The sequence below is a fragment of the Muntiacus reevesi genome, chromosome 6, assembly GCF_963930625.1.
Source record: "Muntiacus reevesi chromosome 6, mMunRee1.1, whole genome shotgun sequence".
Classification (NCBI taxonomy): domain Eukaryota; kingdom Metazoa; phylum Chordata; class Mammalia; order Artiodactyla; family Cervidae; genus Muntiacus; species Muntiacus reevesi.
This window is the reverse complement of record NC_089254.1, coordinates 78,192,763-78,211,675: the sequence shown is the minus strand read 5'-3', so window position 1 is coordinate 78,211,675 and position 18,913 is coordinate 78,192,763. Positions and strand designations below refer to the sequence as shown.

At 40.6% G+C, this 18,913-nt stretch overlaps 1 protein-coding gene across 1 annotated transcript in view; it reads right to left on the bottom strand.

Moving 5' to 3' along the window:
• Window positions 1-18,913, bottom strand: part of AMPH (amphiphysin) — a 210,967-nt gene that overhangs the window by 50,542 nt on the left and 141,512 nt on the right. Inside the window, exons 7-11 of the mRNA XM_065939340.1 lie at window positions 17,958-18,043; window positions 14,286-14,361; window positions 13,563-13,645; window positions 10,727-10,865; window positions 9,039-9,167 (exon numbers count right to left, since the gene is read on the bottom strand). Of these exons, the coding sequence (XP_065795412.1) occupies window positions 9,039-9,167; window positions 10,727-10,865; window positions 13,563-13,645; window positions 14,286-14,361; window positions 17,958-18,043 (513 nt within the window). The remainder of the gene's footprint in view (window positions 1-9,038; window positions 9,168-10,726; window positions 10,866-13,562; window positions 13,646-14,285; window positions 14,362-17,957; window positions 18,044-18,913) is intronic.

Genomic DNA, 18,913 nt, shown 5'->3' with positions numbered 1-18,913 from the left:
TGCAGCCGCCAGCCAAAGAGGATGAGAGACACATGGAGTACATCTGAGCCCATCATAACTAATTCCTCAACACTAGTGTTAAAGAGAAATTCTTAAAAGTGGCCAGAAAAAAAGCCATGTCACTTACAAGGAATGACATAAAAGCAATAGTAGATTTATCATCAGAAATAATGAAAGCAAAAAGATAGTGAATCAATATCTTTGAAGTACTAAGAGGAATAAGCTAGAATTTTGTGCCTCTTGAAAATATTTTTAAAACACAAAAATGAGATGAAGAGTTTTTTCAGGCATGCAAAAGCAGAAAGAATTTATCACCATCAGATCTGCATTAGAATTAGCATGAAAGAACATTTTTTAGGCAGAAGAAATGATACCAGATAGAAATACAGATCCACATAAAGAAAAGAAGAGGATCAGAAATAGGAGTATGTGGGTAAGTATATAATGACTTTGGCTATTATTTAAATCTTCTTAAAAAGTAATTGATTGCTTAAACAAAAATAATAACAAAGTAATGTGAAATTACTTCACATTAAAAAGTAAACTCGATGACAAAATAGCACAAAAATCAGAAAGGAAGAAATATAAATATACTATTGTGAGGTTTTTATACTATACCCTAAATAGTATACTACTGTTTGAAGGTAGACTGTTACAACTTATGTATGTCCTAAAGCAACCACTAAAATAAAAAAATAGTTAAGTATAGCTAATAAACAAAAGAAATAAGAGAATAATAAAAATGATAAATTAATTCAAAATAAGGCAGTTAAATGAAGCAGAAGGGCTAAAACAGGACAAAAAATGATCAAGGTGCTAGATTTTACTTCACCATATGAACAATCACCTTGAATGAAAATGCTCTAAATAATATAATGAAAGACAGAGACTGTCGGACTGAATTTAAAGAATCAAGACAACTGGATACTGTCTACAGGAAACTAACTTCAAATATGTACACACAAATAGATTAAAAGTAAAACGAGAGAAAAAGATAAACACACTAACCTAACAAAAAGAAAGCTGGAATAGTTACATTTAACAACAAACAAAGTAGATTTCAAATCAAAGAGTATAATCAGGAATAAAGAAGATCATTTCCTGAAATAAAAAGAAGCCAATTCCTAATCATTTGTGCATTCAATTATGGTTTCAAAATTTATGAAGCAAGAGCCAAGAAAACAACAAAATGAAATAGAAAAATGCATAATTTTGCAGAGGAACTTTCAATAGTCCACTTTCAATAGTAGAACAAACAGAAAATAAATAAGGTTATAGAAGATATAGGCAACACTATGACCCAGTTTGACCTAATTCACATTAAAGAGCATGCAGATTATGAAGGAAGAACTGATACTATCTTTATTCACAGAAGATATGATCGCCTATATAGAAAATCCAATGAACTCTACAAAAAGGCTAAGGCTCTAATACTGAGTTTAACAAGACTGCAAACAACACTTTGCATGTTAGCGTCAACACATAAAAATCAGTTATATTTATATTTAACAGTATAAAAACCCAGAAACTGAAAATTTTAAAATTCTATTTATAGTGGCACTAAAAACATGAAATACTTAGGGATAAACACAACAAATGATGTGAAATGCCTGTACACTAAACATAACAAATCATGGCAAAAATAGAGATCTTCATAAAAAGATATATATAGATAGACACCTATACTGTATTTACAGATCAGACAATTCAATATTATTTAGATGTTGTTGTTGTTGGTCACTCCCTAAGTCATGTCCAGCTCTCTGCAAACCCATGAACTATAGCACAGCAGGCTCCCCTGTCCTTCATGATCTCCTGGAGCTTGCTCAAATTCATGTCCATTGAGTTTATGATTCTACCCAATCATCTCATCCTCTGTCACCCCCTTCTCCTCCTGCCTTCAATCTTTCCCAGCATCAGGGTCTTTTCTATTGAGTTGGGTCTTCGCATCAGGTGGCCAAAGTACTGGAGCTTCAGGATCAGTCATTCCAATGAATATTAAGATGTCAGTGCTCCCCAAATTGATCTATAGAATCAATGCAGTAACCAATTATTTGTACTGGGTTGAATACTGGGCCCTCTTAGTCCCCTGTAAAATTCACATCCATCAGGAACCTCTGAATGTGACCTTATTTGGCAATAGGGTCTTTGCAGATGTGATGAAATTAATATAAGGTCACACTGGATCAGGATGGGCCTTAATTCAATGACTGGCATCCTTATAAGAGGAGGAAATCTTGGATACACAGACACGGAGCACACAGACACACGGGGAAAATGCAGTGTGATGACAGACAGAGAGTGGGATGATGGGCCTACCCACCAAAGAACACCAAGGATTTCCAGCAACCACCAGAAATGAGAGAGGCATTTAAGAACCCTCCTCCAGTGCCTTTAGAGGGAATATGGCTCTGCTGACACTTCGATCTTGGACTTCTAGCCTCACAACTGCAAGAGAATAAATGCCTGTTGTTTTAAGCCACCCAATTTGTGGTGCTTTATGACAACAGCCCTAGAAATCAAATCCAATGTCCTGGAAGTTTGTCAAAACTTACAAAGTGACTCTAAAATTCATACGGAAACTCAAAGAACCTAGAATAGCCACAACAATTCTGAAAAAGAATAACAAAGTTGAAGGACTAACCCACTTTGGTTTCAAGACAACATAAAGAGACAATCATCAAGATAGGGTGGTCCTGGCACAAAGGTAGGTAAAAGGATCAAAGGAAAACCACAGAGTCCAGAAACAGAACCATACACAGATGGACAACTCATTAAGGTACAAAGGCAATTAAGTAGAATAAAGCTAGATTTTTCAACTACTGCACCGCCATATGTAAAGAAATAAATTTCAACCCATACTGACTGACTCTGGCATTGAAAGGCACTAATTTTTTCTCCAATTTTCATCTTATTAATTCCTTGTCCTCAAAGAATGTTAACGTGTTTACTTTGAAATAAATATCAACTGAAAGAAGCAGCTGGTCCAGAAATCTGCTATATTGAACAGCATAGCCAGCATGGTATTTAAGGCAGATTACAGATACCCAGGAAGTGAGTGGTGCACGTGTAAATAATTTCAGGCTGGCCCCATCAGAACAGGTGAAAAGGGGCCATGTTGTAAACCTATTTTGCAAGCTGAAAAATTTATTTCGATTTGATTTACTAGGCAAGATAAGAAGATTTCATGAACTTAAAACATAAGATGCAGACTCAGGTTGGAGAACAGAGAGCTAAAGGTAGCAAAGTAAATAAATAGCGCTGACTTGATCCCAACAGTCACTCAATTTAAAGGCTGTGCTGATGTCTTGCTTTTTAGCACAGCAGGGTGACAGGAGGGCTTGGAGGAATAAGCTGGAAAGTTCAGAAGATAATCCTTCTGGATTTGTAAATGGGAAAGCTATATCAAAGAGAGAAAATACGCTGAGAATAGATTTAGGGCAAATAGTTGGGGTATCTGTTATGAAAAAAATCCTCAAACAAGCCATCTTTTCTTCCTCACTGCCAATTGACAGGAAAATAAGCAAGAAGGAACCCTGCTCCCCTAACTCTGCCTCTCAAGGGGTCCCTGCACTTCTTCACCTTCCTTGAAACTTTTTAGGTCATACTCTGTTGTGTATGTGGCGGGTGGGGCTTCCCTGTGGCTCAGTGGTAAAGAGTCCACCTGCAATGCAGGAGATGCAGGAGACTCGGGTTCTGTCCTTGGGTCAGGAAGATCTCCTGGAGGAGGGCATGGCAACCCATTCCAGTATTCTTGCCTGTGGAATCCTGTGGACAGAGGAGCCTGCTGGGCTACAGTCCATGGGGTCACAAAGAGAAGTGACCCTGTGAAGTGATTGGGTACGCACGCACACACTGGTGCTGGGGAGCAGCAAGCCCTCCGAGCAGAACACCCCTGGACTAGGGTCTGCGTGGGCATGGCCCCCATCTCCCCTCTTTGGAGCGCTGTCCCACCCTCACTCCACAGGGAGGGTCCACCAAACGCCCCGGGAATCTGGGACCCATAAACCACCAGGCTGTCTTGAAACTCGGTGGCCAGTCCTGCTTCCAAGAAGGCGGCTGCTGAGCAGACTGTTCCTGCTGGCCAGCACGCCATTTCACTCAGGGGACCCCAAGAGACTGGCCACTAGGATGCTGCCGACACGCTCACGTCGTGAGACTCAGATTGTTTATATGGAGAGCTCCCTGACCACCTGTATGAAAAGCAGGAAGATTTTCATAGGAGATCAAGACCAAAAACCACAATCACGTATACACATATATATGTGCTGTGCTGTGCTTGGCTGCTCAGTCGCGTCCGACTCTCTGTGACCCCATGAACTGTGGCCCGCCAGGCTCCTCTGTCCATGGGGATTCTCCAGCAAGAATACTGGAATGGTTGCTATGTCCTTCTCCAGGGGATCTTCCCAACACAGGGGTAGAACCCAGGTCTCCTGCATTGCAGATGATTCTTTAATGACTCAGCCACCAGGGAAGCACATTTATATCTACATATATACACATACATATATAAGTGTGTGTGTGTGCTTATATACACATATCTGTTTACACACACATATACATGTGTATACATGATTGTGTTATTTTGGTCTTGGTCTCCTGTTAAAATCTTAAATTTTTTTTGCCACAATTTGGTTTCCAGGGACCTCTTCAATCTTCCTTTTAAAAATGTTTACTAAAAATCCACTTCCTTAGAGGATCTGGTGGGGGAGAATGAGAGATTACTTGAGAAACTCTGATTTAAAGAAAGGAAACAGGGATTTTGTCGCAGAAGTTCTCAGAGCCTGAACTTTTTTGCTTTTTCATTGTGAAAAAGCAAAAGGAGATGCAGCCCTCCCAGCCTCCCATGACCAAGGGGATCTCAGGGGACTAGATGGAAAATGTTGTTTTCAAAGAATAATGCAGGTGTGCGCCTACGCGCATACACACACACAAAGGATCTCTTGTTTTACTTAAGTCGCCGGGAGTTAAAAATAGGGAGGGATGGGTATGTCCTGTGGCAGGTCCACTTCTGTAAACACAGAATCAGGAAAACAAAATCAGCCTTGTGGTCTAGACAGGCAGGCAAGTCCCTATCCAAAGATATGGCTATTTCCAGAGAAGATTCTGGGAAATACACATATTTCCAGAGTCCACATGCTACAGTTAAGGTTTAGGCCATTAGAGGGCTCTGTAGACCTGATGGATTTCTGTTTCCAACCCCAGGACACACTCGAGAGAATTATTGCTGTGATGAAGCAGGGTGTATGAAATACATCCATTAGAGACAAGGGATGTTTCATTCATCACATCTTGAACTTCTGGGTGGGATTCATACAAATCCTTTTCTTCCCCATTAAGCAAATGATAAAAATAGCAAACTGAGGATGCAAACCTATTTGTTAAATCTAAAATGACTCATTAAACATTTAAAAATATTAAAATAAAACATATATAAAAATATATATAATATATACATGAAGGAATATATATTACGTATATATTCCCATCCCTCCCTATTTTTAACTCCCAATGACTTAAATAAAACAAAAGATCCTTTGTGTGGGTGTGTGTACGTATGCACACACCTGCATTATTCTTTGAAAACAGCATTTTCCATCTACTCCCCTGAGATCCCCTTGGTCATAGGAGGCTGGGAGGGCTGCACCTCCTTTTGCTTTTTCACAATGAAAAAGCAAAAATGTTCAGGTTCTGAGAACTTCTGTGACAAAATCCCTGTTTCCTTTCTTTAAATCAGAGTTTCTCAAGTAATCTCACATTCTCCCCGCACCAGATACTCTAAGGAAGTGGATTTTTGGTAAACATTTTTAAAAGGAAGATTGAAAGAAATATATATATATCTTTAAATATATACATACATATATATAAAGGAAACAGTAACCCACTCCAAAGTCTTGCCTGGGAAATCCCATGGATGGAGAGCCTGGTGGGCTAAGGTCCTTGGGGTCGCATAGAGTTGGACACAACTAAGTGACTAACACACACACACACACACACACACACGAATCACTTTGCTGTAGACCAGAAACTAATACAACATTGCAAATCAAATATACTTCTATAAAGAAAAAATAAATAAAATTAAATAAAGCTAGATACTATCCTTCAATAAGGGAGCAAGCAGACTGAAATATAAATCCTTGCCTTACCCTTGCTCTTAACATGGTGACGTGAGACTCACAGCCACTGAGTCGATGGAAATACTTCAACTCATTTCCATCATCTGACCCCATCAAATACACGGGTTCACCTGCTACAGCCATGGTGCCACTTAGACCCAGAAAAAAAGATAAAAACCCTTTTCTGCCTCCTCCCCAGATTAAAAGAAAACAACATATATCAAGATAAATGCCCCCAAAGGCACTCCATAATGTCTCTGGGGGTTACTTTCTTCAAAGTCCCCTGGCACGCTGGTGGACTTGACCCAGCCAGTAAGTTAGAAATGGTGCTAGAGGGGAGATGCCTTTCCTTTCCACTCCAACAGCCCGGGAGCCTGAACACAGGCTAGCCAAGCTGGGGCAAGGACAGGGCCATCCGCTGACTGTGTCATTGCAGCGGCCACAGCTGGAGACGTCTCAGGTCTGACAAGTGCCTCCTCGCCCTCTCCCCTAACTCTTGATTTTGCTCATCAATCTCCCTCACTCAATGACACCAGCCAAAGTTAACCCTCTTAGAAGGACTTAGGCACCTCTTCTGGCATCTGTACTTTTTAAAAGTGCTTTGATTCTTCCCCCTCCTCCCCACTGTGAAGGACCCTTATGTGACCCAGCAAACTGCAAATAAAAAAACACTATTCAAAGAAAGAACATCTTTGAACCCCGTCTTTACTTCAGAACTAGTCTACTTGTCACGTTTTCTCTACTTCAGTGGCCTTGGCTGCTACATGGAGATGTCCTCAGCTAAGCACACACAGCTTCTGGGTGACCATATTCTTTATTGGAGATGGAATTGAGAGGATGCTCTTGAGGGGTCAAGTTGAAAGCAACTTTAGTAAGGGTCTTATCACTCTAAAACACTCTCACTTTAAAACTGATGAAGCTAAAAACAGAACGAGCTGTTAGAAGCACAAAGGCACAGAACAACTTGGATGAGAAAACTTCTCCAGTTTGGTGCCAGGGCCACGGTGGATGCTGGGTAAGATTATTTGGCTCTAAGACCACCATCCCTGGTGGCATCTGTGTATCCACAGAAATTACTGGTCCATGCACTGATAATCATGCAATTCCCTTTCCTCAAAGGAGCTACTAAATCACATTTCAAGCCCTAATTAGCTTACCAAATTCAAATCTCCTACAAACAACAGGAGAAGGAAAACAATAGCAAATGGCATAGCACTGATCCATAAACACCCTCTAGAGAGAGATGAGAAATTATGGCATCCCACTGCACTACTTTTAAGTTTTTATTTTCTGAACCCCCTGTTTTTACTACATGATTTCTGTTATTATTGATAGGATGCAATTGTAATTGGGATCTTGGACATAGAGCGGTTATTTATGTACTCAGGAATTACAATGTTATGTTTGCACCCCTTGCAAAATGTTAAAATTATTTCTGACTGTGAGAATACCAGGAGGAAATGGTATTGGCATGATCTCTGGGGACATTCACTCTTAACAAAGAGATGGCTTTGATGACATGAGGAGCAGCTAAGTCAAGATTATCCTAGAGACAAAGGAAAACCAAGCTGGGACAGGTGTAGGTATAACATCGAGGGTCGCTATAAATGGGTACACACACCCAGGTGTCTTTGAAACCAGGGGGAATACAGGTGGTTCTCTTTGCCAAGTCACGTAAATGGATCCATTTACTCCTACTAAAGGTCAAAAGACTTAATATTCACCTCTTTGAATTTAATTTTCCTATTCTTTACTAAGGAGCAATATGAAAAAAATAATTAAAGGTGCAAACATGTATTAATATACACCAGGGCTCCCCCGGTGGCTCAGACAGTAAAGAATTTGCCTGTAATGCAGGAGACCTGGGTTTGATTCCTGGGTCAGGAAGATCCCCTGGAGAAAGAAACGGCACCCCACTCCAGTATTCTTGCCTGGAGAATTCTATGGACAGAGGAGCCTGGTGGACTACAGTCCATGGGGTTGCAGAGTCGGACACAGCTGAGCAACTAACACTTAACACTTCTGTATTAATACATATTGATATCACCAAGGTGCTGATAAAGTAACAAAAAAGTGGAAGTGTGACCACCATCAGGGGTTGGTTACATTCATCTGATAAAATATTCGCCAAACTTTGATTTTTTTGGAAAAGACAATATTATGATATGAAAAAAATGCTCAAAAAGATTAAACAGAAAAGTCAGGAATATACAACAATACAATCTGAGTTTTGTGCTGCAAAATTTGATATATACTTAGAAAAAATTAAAAGAAAATAAACCTCTGGTGGCTCAAATGGTAAAGAATCCACCTGTAGTGAGGGAGACCTGGGTTCGATCCCTGGGTTGGGAAGATCCCCTAGAGTGGGGCATAGCAACCCACTCCAGTATTCTTACCTGGAGGATCCTATGGACAAAGGAGCCTGGCAGATTACATCCCATGGAGTTGCAAAGAGTCAGACACGACTGAGCGACTAAACACACACAGCACACAAACCTAAATGCACCAGTGGCTATGTCAGAGTGCTAAGATTTAAGGGCCTATTAAAATTCTTCTTTTTTTTTATATATTTATTATTTTTTTTTATTTTTTTTTTATTAGTTGGAGGTTAATTACTTCACAACATTTCAGTTGGTTTTGTCATACACTGACATGAATCAGCCATAGAGATACACGTATTCCCAACTTTCTATAGTAATGATGCACAGCTCTTAACAATGGAAAGAAGGAGTCTTTTCAAATACTGTACATCTCTCACTTGAGAACCCTTCAGACATATCAGGTAATTAAAGCAAACCTGAATAACAACTAAATTTTACCACTGGCTCTCACATCTGCCACCTTCTCCAGAGCTGAGCCCTGAGAGTCCCTCTGCCATGGAGCATCCATGGACATCCCAGCTCTGTTCCAGGTGCTCACCTGGGAAGGTGTGGTCACACTGATTTCAGGAACAAAGTTGTCCTCGAAGAAACTGATGATGTTCTCCTGCTGTAGCTCCTTCGTTGGGGTGACTTTAGGAAGAGGCGGGACAGGAGGCCCTTTCCTTGTCTAAGAAACATCACACACAAACAAACAGGGTTTAATTCAGCGGAAGATGGCACAGGAGACATGAAGAAATGTCTTGGGACCAGAGTGAGGGGATGAGACTGATCCCTGATTCAAATTAAGGTCTACACTGAGAAATCATCCCACCTGATTCAAGCAAAGAATGCCTGCTTGGATGGGTCCTGTAGCTATGGTGTGACAAGTAATGGTCCAACAAGGAAAATTCAGGCCATGAGACTCCATCCATCTTAACACAAGTGCTATATCACAGCAATGCAGGGCCACGTACCTGTGCCTCTCAAGTTAAAGTAAGGCCATACGTGCGTGCGGGTTAAGTCGCTTCAGTTACGTTCGACTGTCTGACCTTATGGACTGTAGCCAGCCAGCCTCCTCTGTCTATGGGGATTCTCCAGGCAAGAATACTGGAGTGGGTTGCCATGCCCTCCTCCAGGGGATCTTCCCGACCCAGGGATTGAACCCACGTCTCTTATGTCTCCTATATTGGCAGGCAGGTTCTTTACCACCAGTGCCACCTGGGAAGCCCAAACTAACGCCATACCTTCTCCAAAGTTAACTGCAAATGATTTCTCCCTTCAGCAGCACATTAGAATTCTAGAGCTAAAATCTAGCAAGATTTCGCTAGAGTCCGTGAGACCACCATGGGCAGCATACACCTCACTCTGCACTCCAGTATTTTGGAAAGGTGACTCAGCAGTAAAGAATCTGCCTGCCAATAAAGCAAAGTAAAGATTCAGTCTCCTATGCAGGAGACTCAGGTTTGATCCCTGAGTCGGGAAGATCCCCCGGAGAAGGGGATGGCAACCCACTCCTGTATGCTTATCTGGGAAATCCCATGGACAGAAGAGGCTGGCTGGCTACAGCCCATGGGATCGCAAAAGAATCAGACATGACTTCACGAATAAACAACAAATAAGCACTGTAGAGCTTTATCCATTATTCACATCTTTTTGCAATGATCTTTAGTTTCAACCACACGCAAGAAAGCCTGAGCTGGATTAGACACTTCAAGTTTCCCCACAGGAATTTCCTTTTCTCCAAAAGAAGGAACAATAAGGGTGGCTGGTTTTCTCTACATTTGCCTTTGCTTGGCCCTGTTTCTTTCGATCACTTGTTCCATCACTTTTGCTGAGTGCGTGCACAATATACCATGGATGATACCAAAAATCAAATGTGAACTGACATAAACATCACGGCCATTCTTGCTCCAGGTGTCACCTAAAGACTAACAGGAAGGAGGCCTCGTGGAGAAGGCAGGATTCAACAGCCTTAAAAGTGCAGGATGCTGAGAAGAGGAGATCATGCAAGCTTCAGGAAGTTGAGATCGTGGAGAGAGATGTCTCAACCCACTGAAGCAGAGGGCATGTGAGGAAACATAAAAATCTGAGTTAAAAAAGGGAAGTTTATTCCTCAGTGATGATCCCAATGGCCAAGGCTCACACTAAAAACTCTTGTCAATGACCACACCCCATGGGGTTATCCCAGGTGGGGTCAACTCAGCCTGGATTCATCTAGTCCCCCTCATACACGTGACGTCTTCCTACCTGCGAGGGTGACCGGGGTCGGACTGGTGCAGGAGATGCAGGTGCCAACGTGTGATTAGGACTTGCTGTCGGGCTTGGGATGGGTGAAGCCTCCTCAGGTGGCGAAGGCGTCTTTGCAATACGAAGAGGACCCGAGTCGCTGAACGAACACAGAGGGTGAGGAAGGCACTTTCTACAGAGCGGTCCTTATTTCTCAGGGGCCCTCCTTCTCACAGAAGTCCTCAGGCATGACAGGAACTACTGGTTATCTACTCCCTCTTCCCGTTCATCCTGGTTATTAGTAACGGTGATGCAATAACTGATGCCATTTATTGTCCACTGTCTGCAAGATCCCATTCATACATTACCTCCACTGGTCACAAGACCCAAAGCATAATTGTCTCCACTTTACAGGTAAGTAAAGTGGGGCACAGAGAGGATAAAAAATCCCTAACGTCACTGGAAATTTTCGTGGATCCAAATTCAGGCCTTAGTAATTTGAACTCCTATTTTTCCCACTGAGCCAAATAGGCTCTGCAAGAATCTTCCAAACATAAGCTGAATTAATTGAACTAATTTCACTTTTGATTTATAAGAGAAACTTGCTATGGCATAATCTATAGCAGAACCTGCCCTGCCCCATCAAGTGATAAATTGGCTATTAAAAGGCATCCCCAGGACAATGTTCATTAAGATTTGGTAGGCGTGCTTTCTGATAATATTTAGAAATTAATTCGTTGTCTTTCTACACCTTAGAGCACAATAACTCAATTCAGACATATGCAAACGAATTATGTGATGGATGAGAGTCTGTAATGTTTAGTGAGAGCCCACCATGCTCCTGGCCCCAGGCCAAATGCTCGTGATCAGCCCAAATGCAATGGTTAATCCACCACTGGGGACACATCCTACTCTCTAAGAATTTCTAAACTCTACAGATTGAGGGAACAAGTCTGTACCCCCAAAGAAATGAGCACGTACACAGCAGGAGGGTCTACAGATTCAACGGGCTGAGGGAATGGGTCCCGTGGACAGGACACGGACACACACATGATTGGAACCTTGCCAATCATGGTCTCCCCTGGGAAGCACGGCCACCAGTCTATGCCTAATGGAGGCCCCACTGTGCTCACTCACCACCTCGTTCTGCAGAGGAATGTTGAAAAAAATGAAGAACATTTGTTAAGTGGTTGTGGCCCCATTTTCTCTTCATTGTATCTGATTCAGCAGCATCGAAATTTCCAGATACCTTTCTCCCCGCCAAAATCTTAAACTTTTTATTTTGTGTTGGGGTATAGCAGATAATGGGCTTCCCTTGTGGCTCAGCTGGTAAAGAATCTGCCTGCAATGTGGGAGACCTGGGTTCGATCCCTGGGTTGGGAAGATCCCCTGGAGAAGGGAAAGGCTACCCACTCCAGTATTCTGGCCTGGAGAATTCCAGGGACTGAATAGTTCATGGGGTCACAAAGAGTCGGACACGACTGAGCGACTTTCACTTTCATAGCAGATAATAACCTGGTAGTTTCAGGTGAACTGCGATGCAGTATATGCAATGCATATACATGCATCCATGGTCCCTTCATCTCTGTATAAGGGAGCCGCCTTCCCCGTGTACCTCCTTCCTAAATCACCCAAAAGTCATTGTGATAGTGTTATCACATTTCGTTTTCAGTTTGGACACAACAGTTCTGCCCCTTTCCTGTCTTCTTTTAGGCAACGTTCTAAGACAATATACTTAATGCTCACTTAGCATAGCAGCCTGGGTAGGGACTACATGTACATCTAGACCAAATAGCATCAAACGAGAAAATCAGCTGTTTCCAGGAGGTTCCAAACACTAATACATGCAGGCGGCAGTGCCTGTGTAAGAGCACTGTGTTTTTATAAATACTTGGGTCTGCGGGTATACATTGATGGATGCTAAAATCGTAAACACAGAAGGTCAGCACTGTGTATTTCCTTACAAGTTGCTTAGTTCAGTAGCATGTTTTTATTCCTATTGATTCTAAAAATGAGCCCTTTATCCAGAAAGGTTATTGAACTTCCTCCAGGAAGGCAGAGCAAATTAACTGCAGAGTCAGAAAACTAAAATTTGAGTCCTCTGAATTCCAACCCAAGTCTCACTAGCCTGAGTACATAACGCCTGAGAAGGATGGATAAAAGGGATTCCCAAGTCATAAGAGTAAGATGCTATGAATCCAAACCCTGGCACTGTAGACTATTCATCCACAGATCACTGAGCCTTTGGTATATCTGACAGGCACACTCAAAATAAAACCAAACCAATGTCCAACAAAACCCAAACAATGCAGTGTTTGCGAGGTCAAGTTGGGAGGGAAGATGATGGTGAGGTCTCACTTACTTCCTTTTGCCTCTCCCAAAAAGGATTCATCAAAGGTATCAACACCAATATATTGGGTTGGCCAAAAAGTTCGTAAAGTATGCTGTTACAGAAAAATCCATAATATGGTAATAGAAAAACCTGAATGAGCTTTTTGGCCAACCCAATAAATAACAAGACTAATTGTTGTGGGTTTAGGGAATTCTCTTCCTCTCTAAATAAAGTAACAAGTGCACAACTAGAATTTGTATGCAAGAAATTGACATCATTGCTGGAAAGCAAAAAGAGGTAGATAGCACCCTGTAGGGACAAAAGTCCATGAGGATAGAGCTGAAGGCTAAAAGTCAATGTAAAAGCACAGAACTAAGTCTGGTATCACCCTCTGGATGGAAAAAGTCCTTGATTTTAGATCTTTGCAGGATGAGTAAAAGATGCTGGTACAGGGTGTAGAAACTTCAACAATTTTTGCCTTAAAGGAATGCACACATGAACTTGGCTTTCATGAACATCGCTTACCTGGGAGCTCCTTGAATGGTGAAGGCCTTGTCAGCATGCTGGTCACCCAGTTTCGTCATCACTTCATACAGTTTGTGGCAAAGCTAGGAAGACAGATGTCACTTGTCTATTAATTGTAAGTCATTCTGCTGCAACTTCAGGCTACTGCCCCCAGGAAGGAATTGTTTATTGAAACATTAAGGATCTTATGATAGCATGGATGGTCTCAGGATAATTTAATGTCTGAACTGGGTCCAGTTTAAAATTCATGTCAAAACTGTAAGGCCACAAACACAAATTAACATATATATAGACCAGAATATAGAGGTGAAAACACACACTTATTATTTACATTGATTCTATTAGAGATAAAGTGATACAACCACCCTGTTGAACTAAGAAAATATTACTCAGTGATACAAATGCTAACTATCTATTGGAGACAAATTTTTCCTCAGCCTAAAGACTTGAAAATCCAACTTTAAAAATTGACTGAGAAAATAAAAACAATTGTATGATTTTAACAAGTAGGCAGGGGTTCACGAAAGCACAAATTGAACCAGATTTATAGAAACATGTAGTCACTACAAAACAATGCAGAAATATTACTGAGTCAAAGCACACTATTGAAAGAAACACGAAAGAGAGTGAATTCTTTGCTTAGTATGTGCCATTGCATTTGCTTCCAGAATAAATGTTCATCTACTTTATATCCCATATGGAAAAATAATCATCATTACTCACCACTGCGATTTCCTTATGAAACTTGGCTTCTAGGCTAGAGACATTTTTGAAAGTATTGACATAAAATCCAACTCGTCTACCATGTGGAAATACAAAGAGGAAAGAAGAGAAAAACTAATCAGCAAAACTGTGTTTTTAATAGCTACTACATATATTAAAAAAACAGATTTTCTTTACATAATTTTGAGTAACACTAGATTAAATAAAAATACTTAACCCAAAGTAGGTCTAACCTTTCCTGATTCATTAATGAACAAAAATACCATCTTTTGGTGTCGAACAGTCTTTCCTGATATCTGGTTTATACCCAAAGAAACATTTCTCACACTTTAACGTGCATCAAGATCACTTGGAGATTTGTTTCCGATCTAATAGGTCTGAGATGTGTGTGTGTGTGCGTGTGTGTTGTGTTCGACTCTGTGTGACCCCATGGATTGTAGCCGCCAGGCTCCTCTGTCCTTGGAATTCTTCAGGCAAGAATACTGAAGTTGGTTGTCATTCCTTTCTCCAGGGGATCTTCCCAATCCAGCGATCAAACCCAGGTCTCCTGCATTGCAGACAACCTCTACCATCTGAGTCACCAGGGAACCTCAGGTCTGTGATGAATTTCTAACAAGCTCTATGTGAAACTGATGCTGCTGGTTCAGAGGTAACACTTCTAGAACCACTGCCCTAAGAATTTGTGTTTTAGATATGTACTTTGTAAAGATTTTGAGATAGAGAAGTTTATTATGAACATATGCTTCATTCATACTGCAGAGAGAAAGAAGCAGATTTCAAAACAGCATGTGACTGTTCACATTAATACAAAAGGCCACACAAGATTAAATACCAAAATTTAGCAGCTTTAGACAGAAACAGCTGAAGGAACTAAGAGAAGAGGGTAGGGTGGGCCCTGTGCCAGCTGCAAACATCCGCTTGAGAAGACAAACAGGCTGTCATGAAGGAGGATCAGATTTAAATAGAAGGTGGGTGCAGATGGGGAAGGGGGAGGTAACTGAAGTTGTGATTAGTCATTCAGTCATGTCTGACTCTTTGCAACCCTGTGGACTATAGCCCACCAGGATCCTCTATCCATGGGATTTTTTAAGAATACTGGGAGTGGGTTGCCATTTCCTCTTCCAGGGGATCTTCCCGACTCCAGGACTGACTCTTCATCTCCTGTATTTCCTGTATTACAAGCGGATTCTTTACCTGCTGAGCTATGGTGGAAGCCCAGCTGAAGTTGATTGGTCGCTATTGTTTTATTTGCATCAATTTTTCACTATACTAAACAAAACCCTAATGAAGATATTTGAAATGAATTCAGCTTACTATTTCCTCAGAATAAGCTTCCTGACTGTAAACGCCGGGTGAAAGGTACAGAGAAGAGCAGCTTTGATGGGCACTGCTGACCTGCTTCCCTATGCAGGGACCTTCTAGACCCTTGACACAAAACTTTTGTAAATATGCTGGGAAAGAGTTAGCATCTCACCTGCTTTTAAATTATCTTCCATTAATGAAAGCTGAGTTAATCTTTTTTAGTTCCTTTATCTATTGACCCTTTGAATTTGCTTGTTTATTTCTTGGAGCTTTTTTGTTCTTATTATTCATAAGGAATTTTCTTTAAAAGCACTGAACCTTGAATACATTTAGCAAAAACAAGAATCCCCATTCCTCTATCTTTAAATTGCTTCCTGATACACAGCTTGTTTATTTCAATGATTATTTAGAAAAATAATTGGCACAGTACTAGTAAGAAACACCTTATTTAGAATGACTAGACAAACATCTACGATTTTCTAAGATTTTGTTTCCTTTGAGAACTCAGAAGTCGAATCAACAAGGATGTATTTAATTTTGAAAAAAATGTTCAGTAATTTTGATGCCACTTATCATATAGTGATTCTCTCCTATTTATGAAATCAGAGATTCTATCAAAGCAGGAACTGCCTTTGGCTAGTTCACAAGAACAGACTCAACACCTAATAGCAGTTGGCACAGAACAAGCAATGCAGTAAATATTCCATGACTGAATGAGCGAACGGACAAGCAGATTAACAAACTAGTGAATGAACAAATTCGGCACTCATTCTACTGGAAGAACACATTCTGACTATAACCTTGACTTACAAAAAACTGGTATCATCAGCAGTAAAATATACACCCACAAAGAGCACCAGGCTCTGAATTTTGATATTATCTGCTGTCAGATATTCTGACAATATCAGCTATAAGATATTATCTGGAGGATTCATTTCACAAGTTCTTCATTAACAAGGGACTCTGAGACATTACCATTTCCCCAAAGTTCTTGTCTGAGGCATCCTCGGGGCCCTTCTGGTTAGCTGTTAAGACCAACTTAATTTCTTCATTAAGAGGTTTCTTTGTTCTTGGAAACCATGGAAAGGCTTAACAGCTGAGCCTACTGCAGTCCCAGAATGCAGGCCAGAACACTCTCCCCTCTGCCCCGAGGGAAGCCTGTCTCACCCCAGTGAGCTGGTCACTGCTTCCCCCTGAGCCCCCTTTAATGGAAGAAGCATGCTCTGCCTATGAGTCTGTGTCTGTTTTACACATATATTCATTTGTGCCATACTTTAGATTCTACATTTGATATCATCTGGTATTTGTCTTTCTCACTTACTTCACTTAGCATGATAATCTCTAGGTGCACCTATGCTGCTGCAAATTGCATTACTTTGTTCTTTTATGGCTGAGCAGTATTCCATTGTATACACGTACCATATCTTTACCCATTCCTCAGTTGATGGACATTCAGGTTGCTTCCATGTTTTAGCCATTGTGAATAGTGCAGCTATGAACATAGGGGTGCATGTATCTTTTTGAATTATAGTTCTGTCCAGGTATATTCCTAGGAATAGGACTGCTGGATCATATAGTAAATCTATTTTTAATTTTTTGAGGGACCTCCATACTGTTTTCCATAGTGGCTGCATCAATTTACAATGTCACCAACAGTATAGGAGGGTTCCCTGTCCTCCAGATCCTAACCAAGATTTAGAATTTCACTTAAAGCAGTGTTGCATGACAAACACAACCCTGTTTATTCAGGGTGGTAGCATGGGTGTGCTGATGAAAACTGAGACATAAGACTCTACTTCACCCAGCAACTTCTTGATTCTACTACTAAATGGGAAAACTGAAGTTAATGGAATGAGAAATGCAGAGTACCCATAAAAAAGAAGAATATTTCATGTATAAAATAAGAATGAAGCTCAGATTAACAGGTGAGAGCTGATAGTAGAGGTTTCACATAAAAGACAGAGACTAGATGACCCCTTGAAATAAAAAAAGTTCTTCTAAGGGTTAAAAGTTTCTCTTTTAAATTTCAAGGTTAAGGATAGTTCTCCTAATGCCTCTAATTGAGATTTGTATCTCGACTTGAGAAATAAAAGTCTAAAACAGTGCTGTCAATGTGGTAGCTAACCAAATTGGGTTATTTAAATTTAAATGAATTGAAACAAAATAACATAAATTTAAAATTCAGTTCCCAGGTCATACTAGATATATTCCAAGTGCTTAAGGTCAACCACATGTGTAAGAAGCTACCATATCGTAAACTACAGATTATCAAACACTTCTCTAGGACAGTGAGTGCCAAAGCATCACAGGAAATAAGACAAGTAATATTCCCTATTCCTGAACTTATAACGTATACAGAACCATCTTTACCTTGACCACAATGATGGTAACTCTTCTTGTAAGTCAACGTTAAACTCTTCAAACACTTTCTGTGCTTTCTGAAATTCCTCTTCTGCCTAGAAATGACACATAACATGTTTACACTGAAAACATCACATACATATCCCACTTCAAGACACAACAACATTTAATATAAAATAGAAATAGCTTTATGGCATCCTGGAATATTTTGGAAAGGAGAGAAATCTGGTTAAAATTCACATGATCATTTTCAATAAAAGTGAAATGCTAAATCTTATTGAAAAAGGAAAATGTGATTGATTACAATGGTTGCTCTTGCAGTCTCCGGCAGATTCATTCATTCTACAAAACTGTGCTAACTGTCTGTCACATACACTGTTACATGCTCTGCTTGGGATACTGGGCCAGGATACTTCCCAAGAAATTCTCTGTCTAGTGGGAAGTCTAAGTAATTACACTACAAGAGAGTGCTTATAAGCTATTATGGAGCATGCCATTAAGAAAGAGAGTGCAAGAATTAGAGAAGGTTCCATGGAAAGGGTGATATTTTAACTTGATATTGAATTTTGAAGAGTGAGCAACTGTTTGCTAATGAAGTGGTGGGGAATGGTGGACAACACAGAAAGGTGGAGTTGCCTGGGTTGGGATTCTCACTCACTAACCATGTGGACTTTCTTTACCACCTTTTTACACCTAAGATCCATAAATGAACATAGCAATGTCCACCTCACAGGTGTTGTGAGTATTAAGGAAACCAGATGTAAATAAAGTGTTGAACACAGTGCCTTGCTTCTCAGGGGCCTAATGTGAAACTCAGCTCTTATAGTGACTGCTTAGGAGCTGGTGTGTAGGTCATAGAAGCTCCAGATTAGGATGTTTGTGTAGAGGAAGGAAATCAGGGGAAAGTAGACTTGAAAGCTGACAAAATGGACAGGTGAGTCAGAAACCAGCTGTGAAGGTTGCAT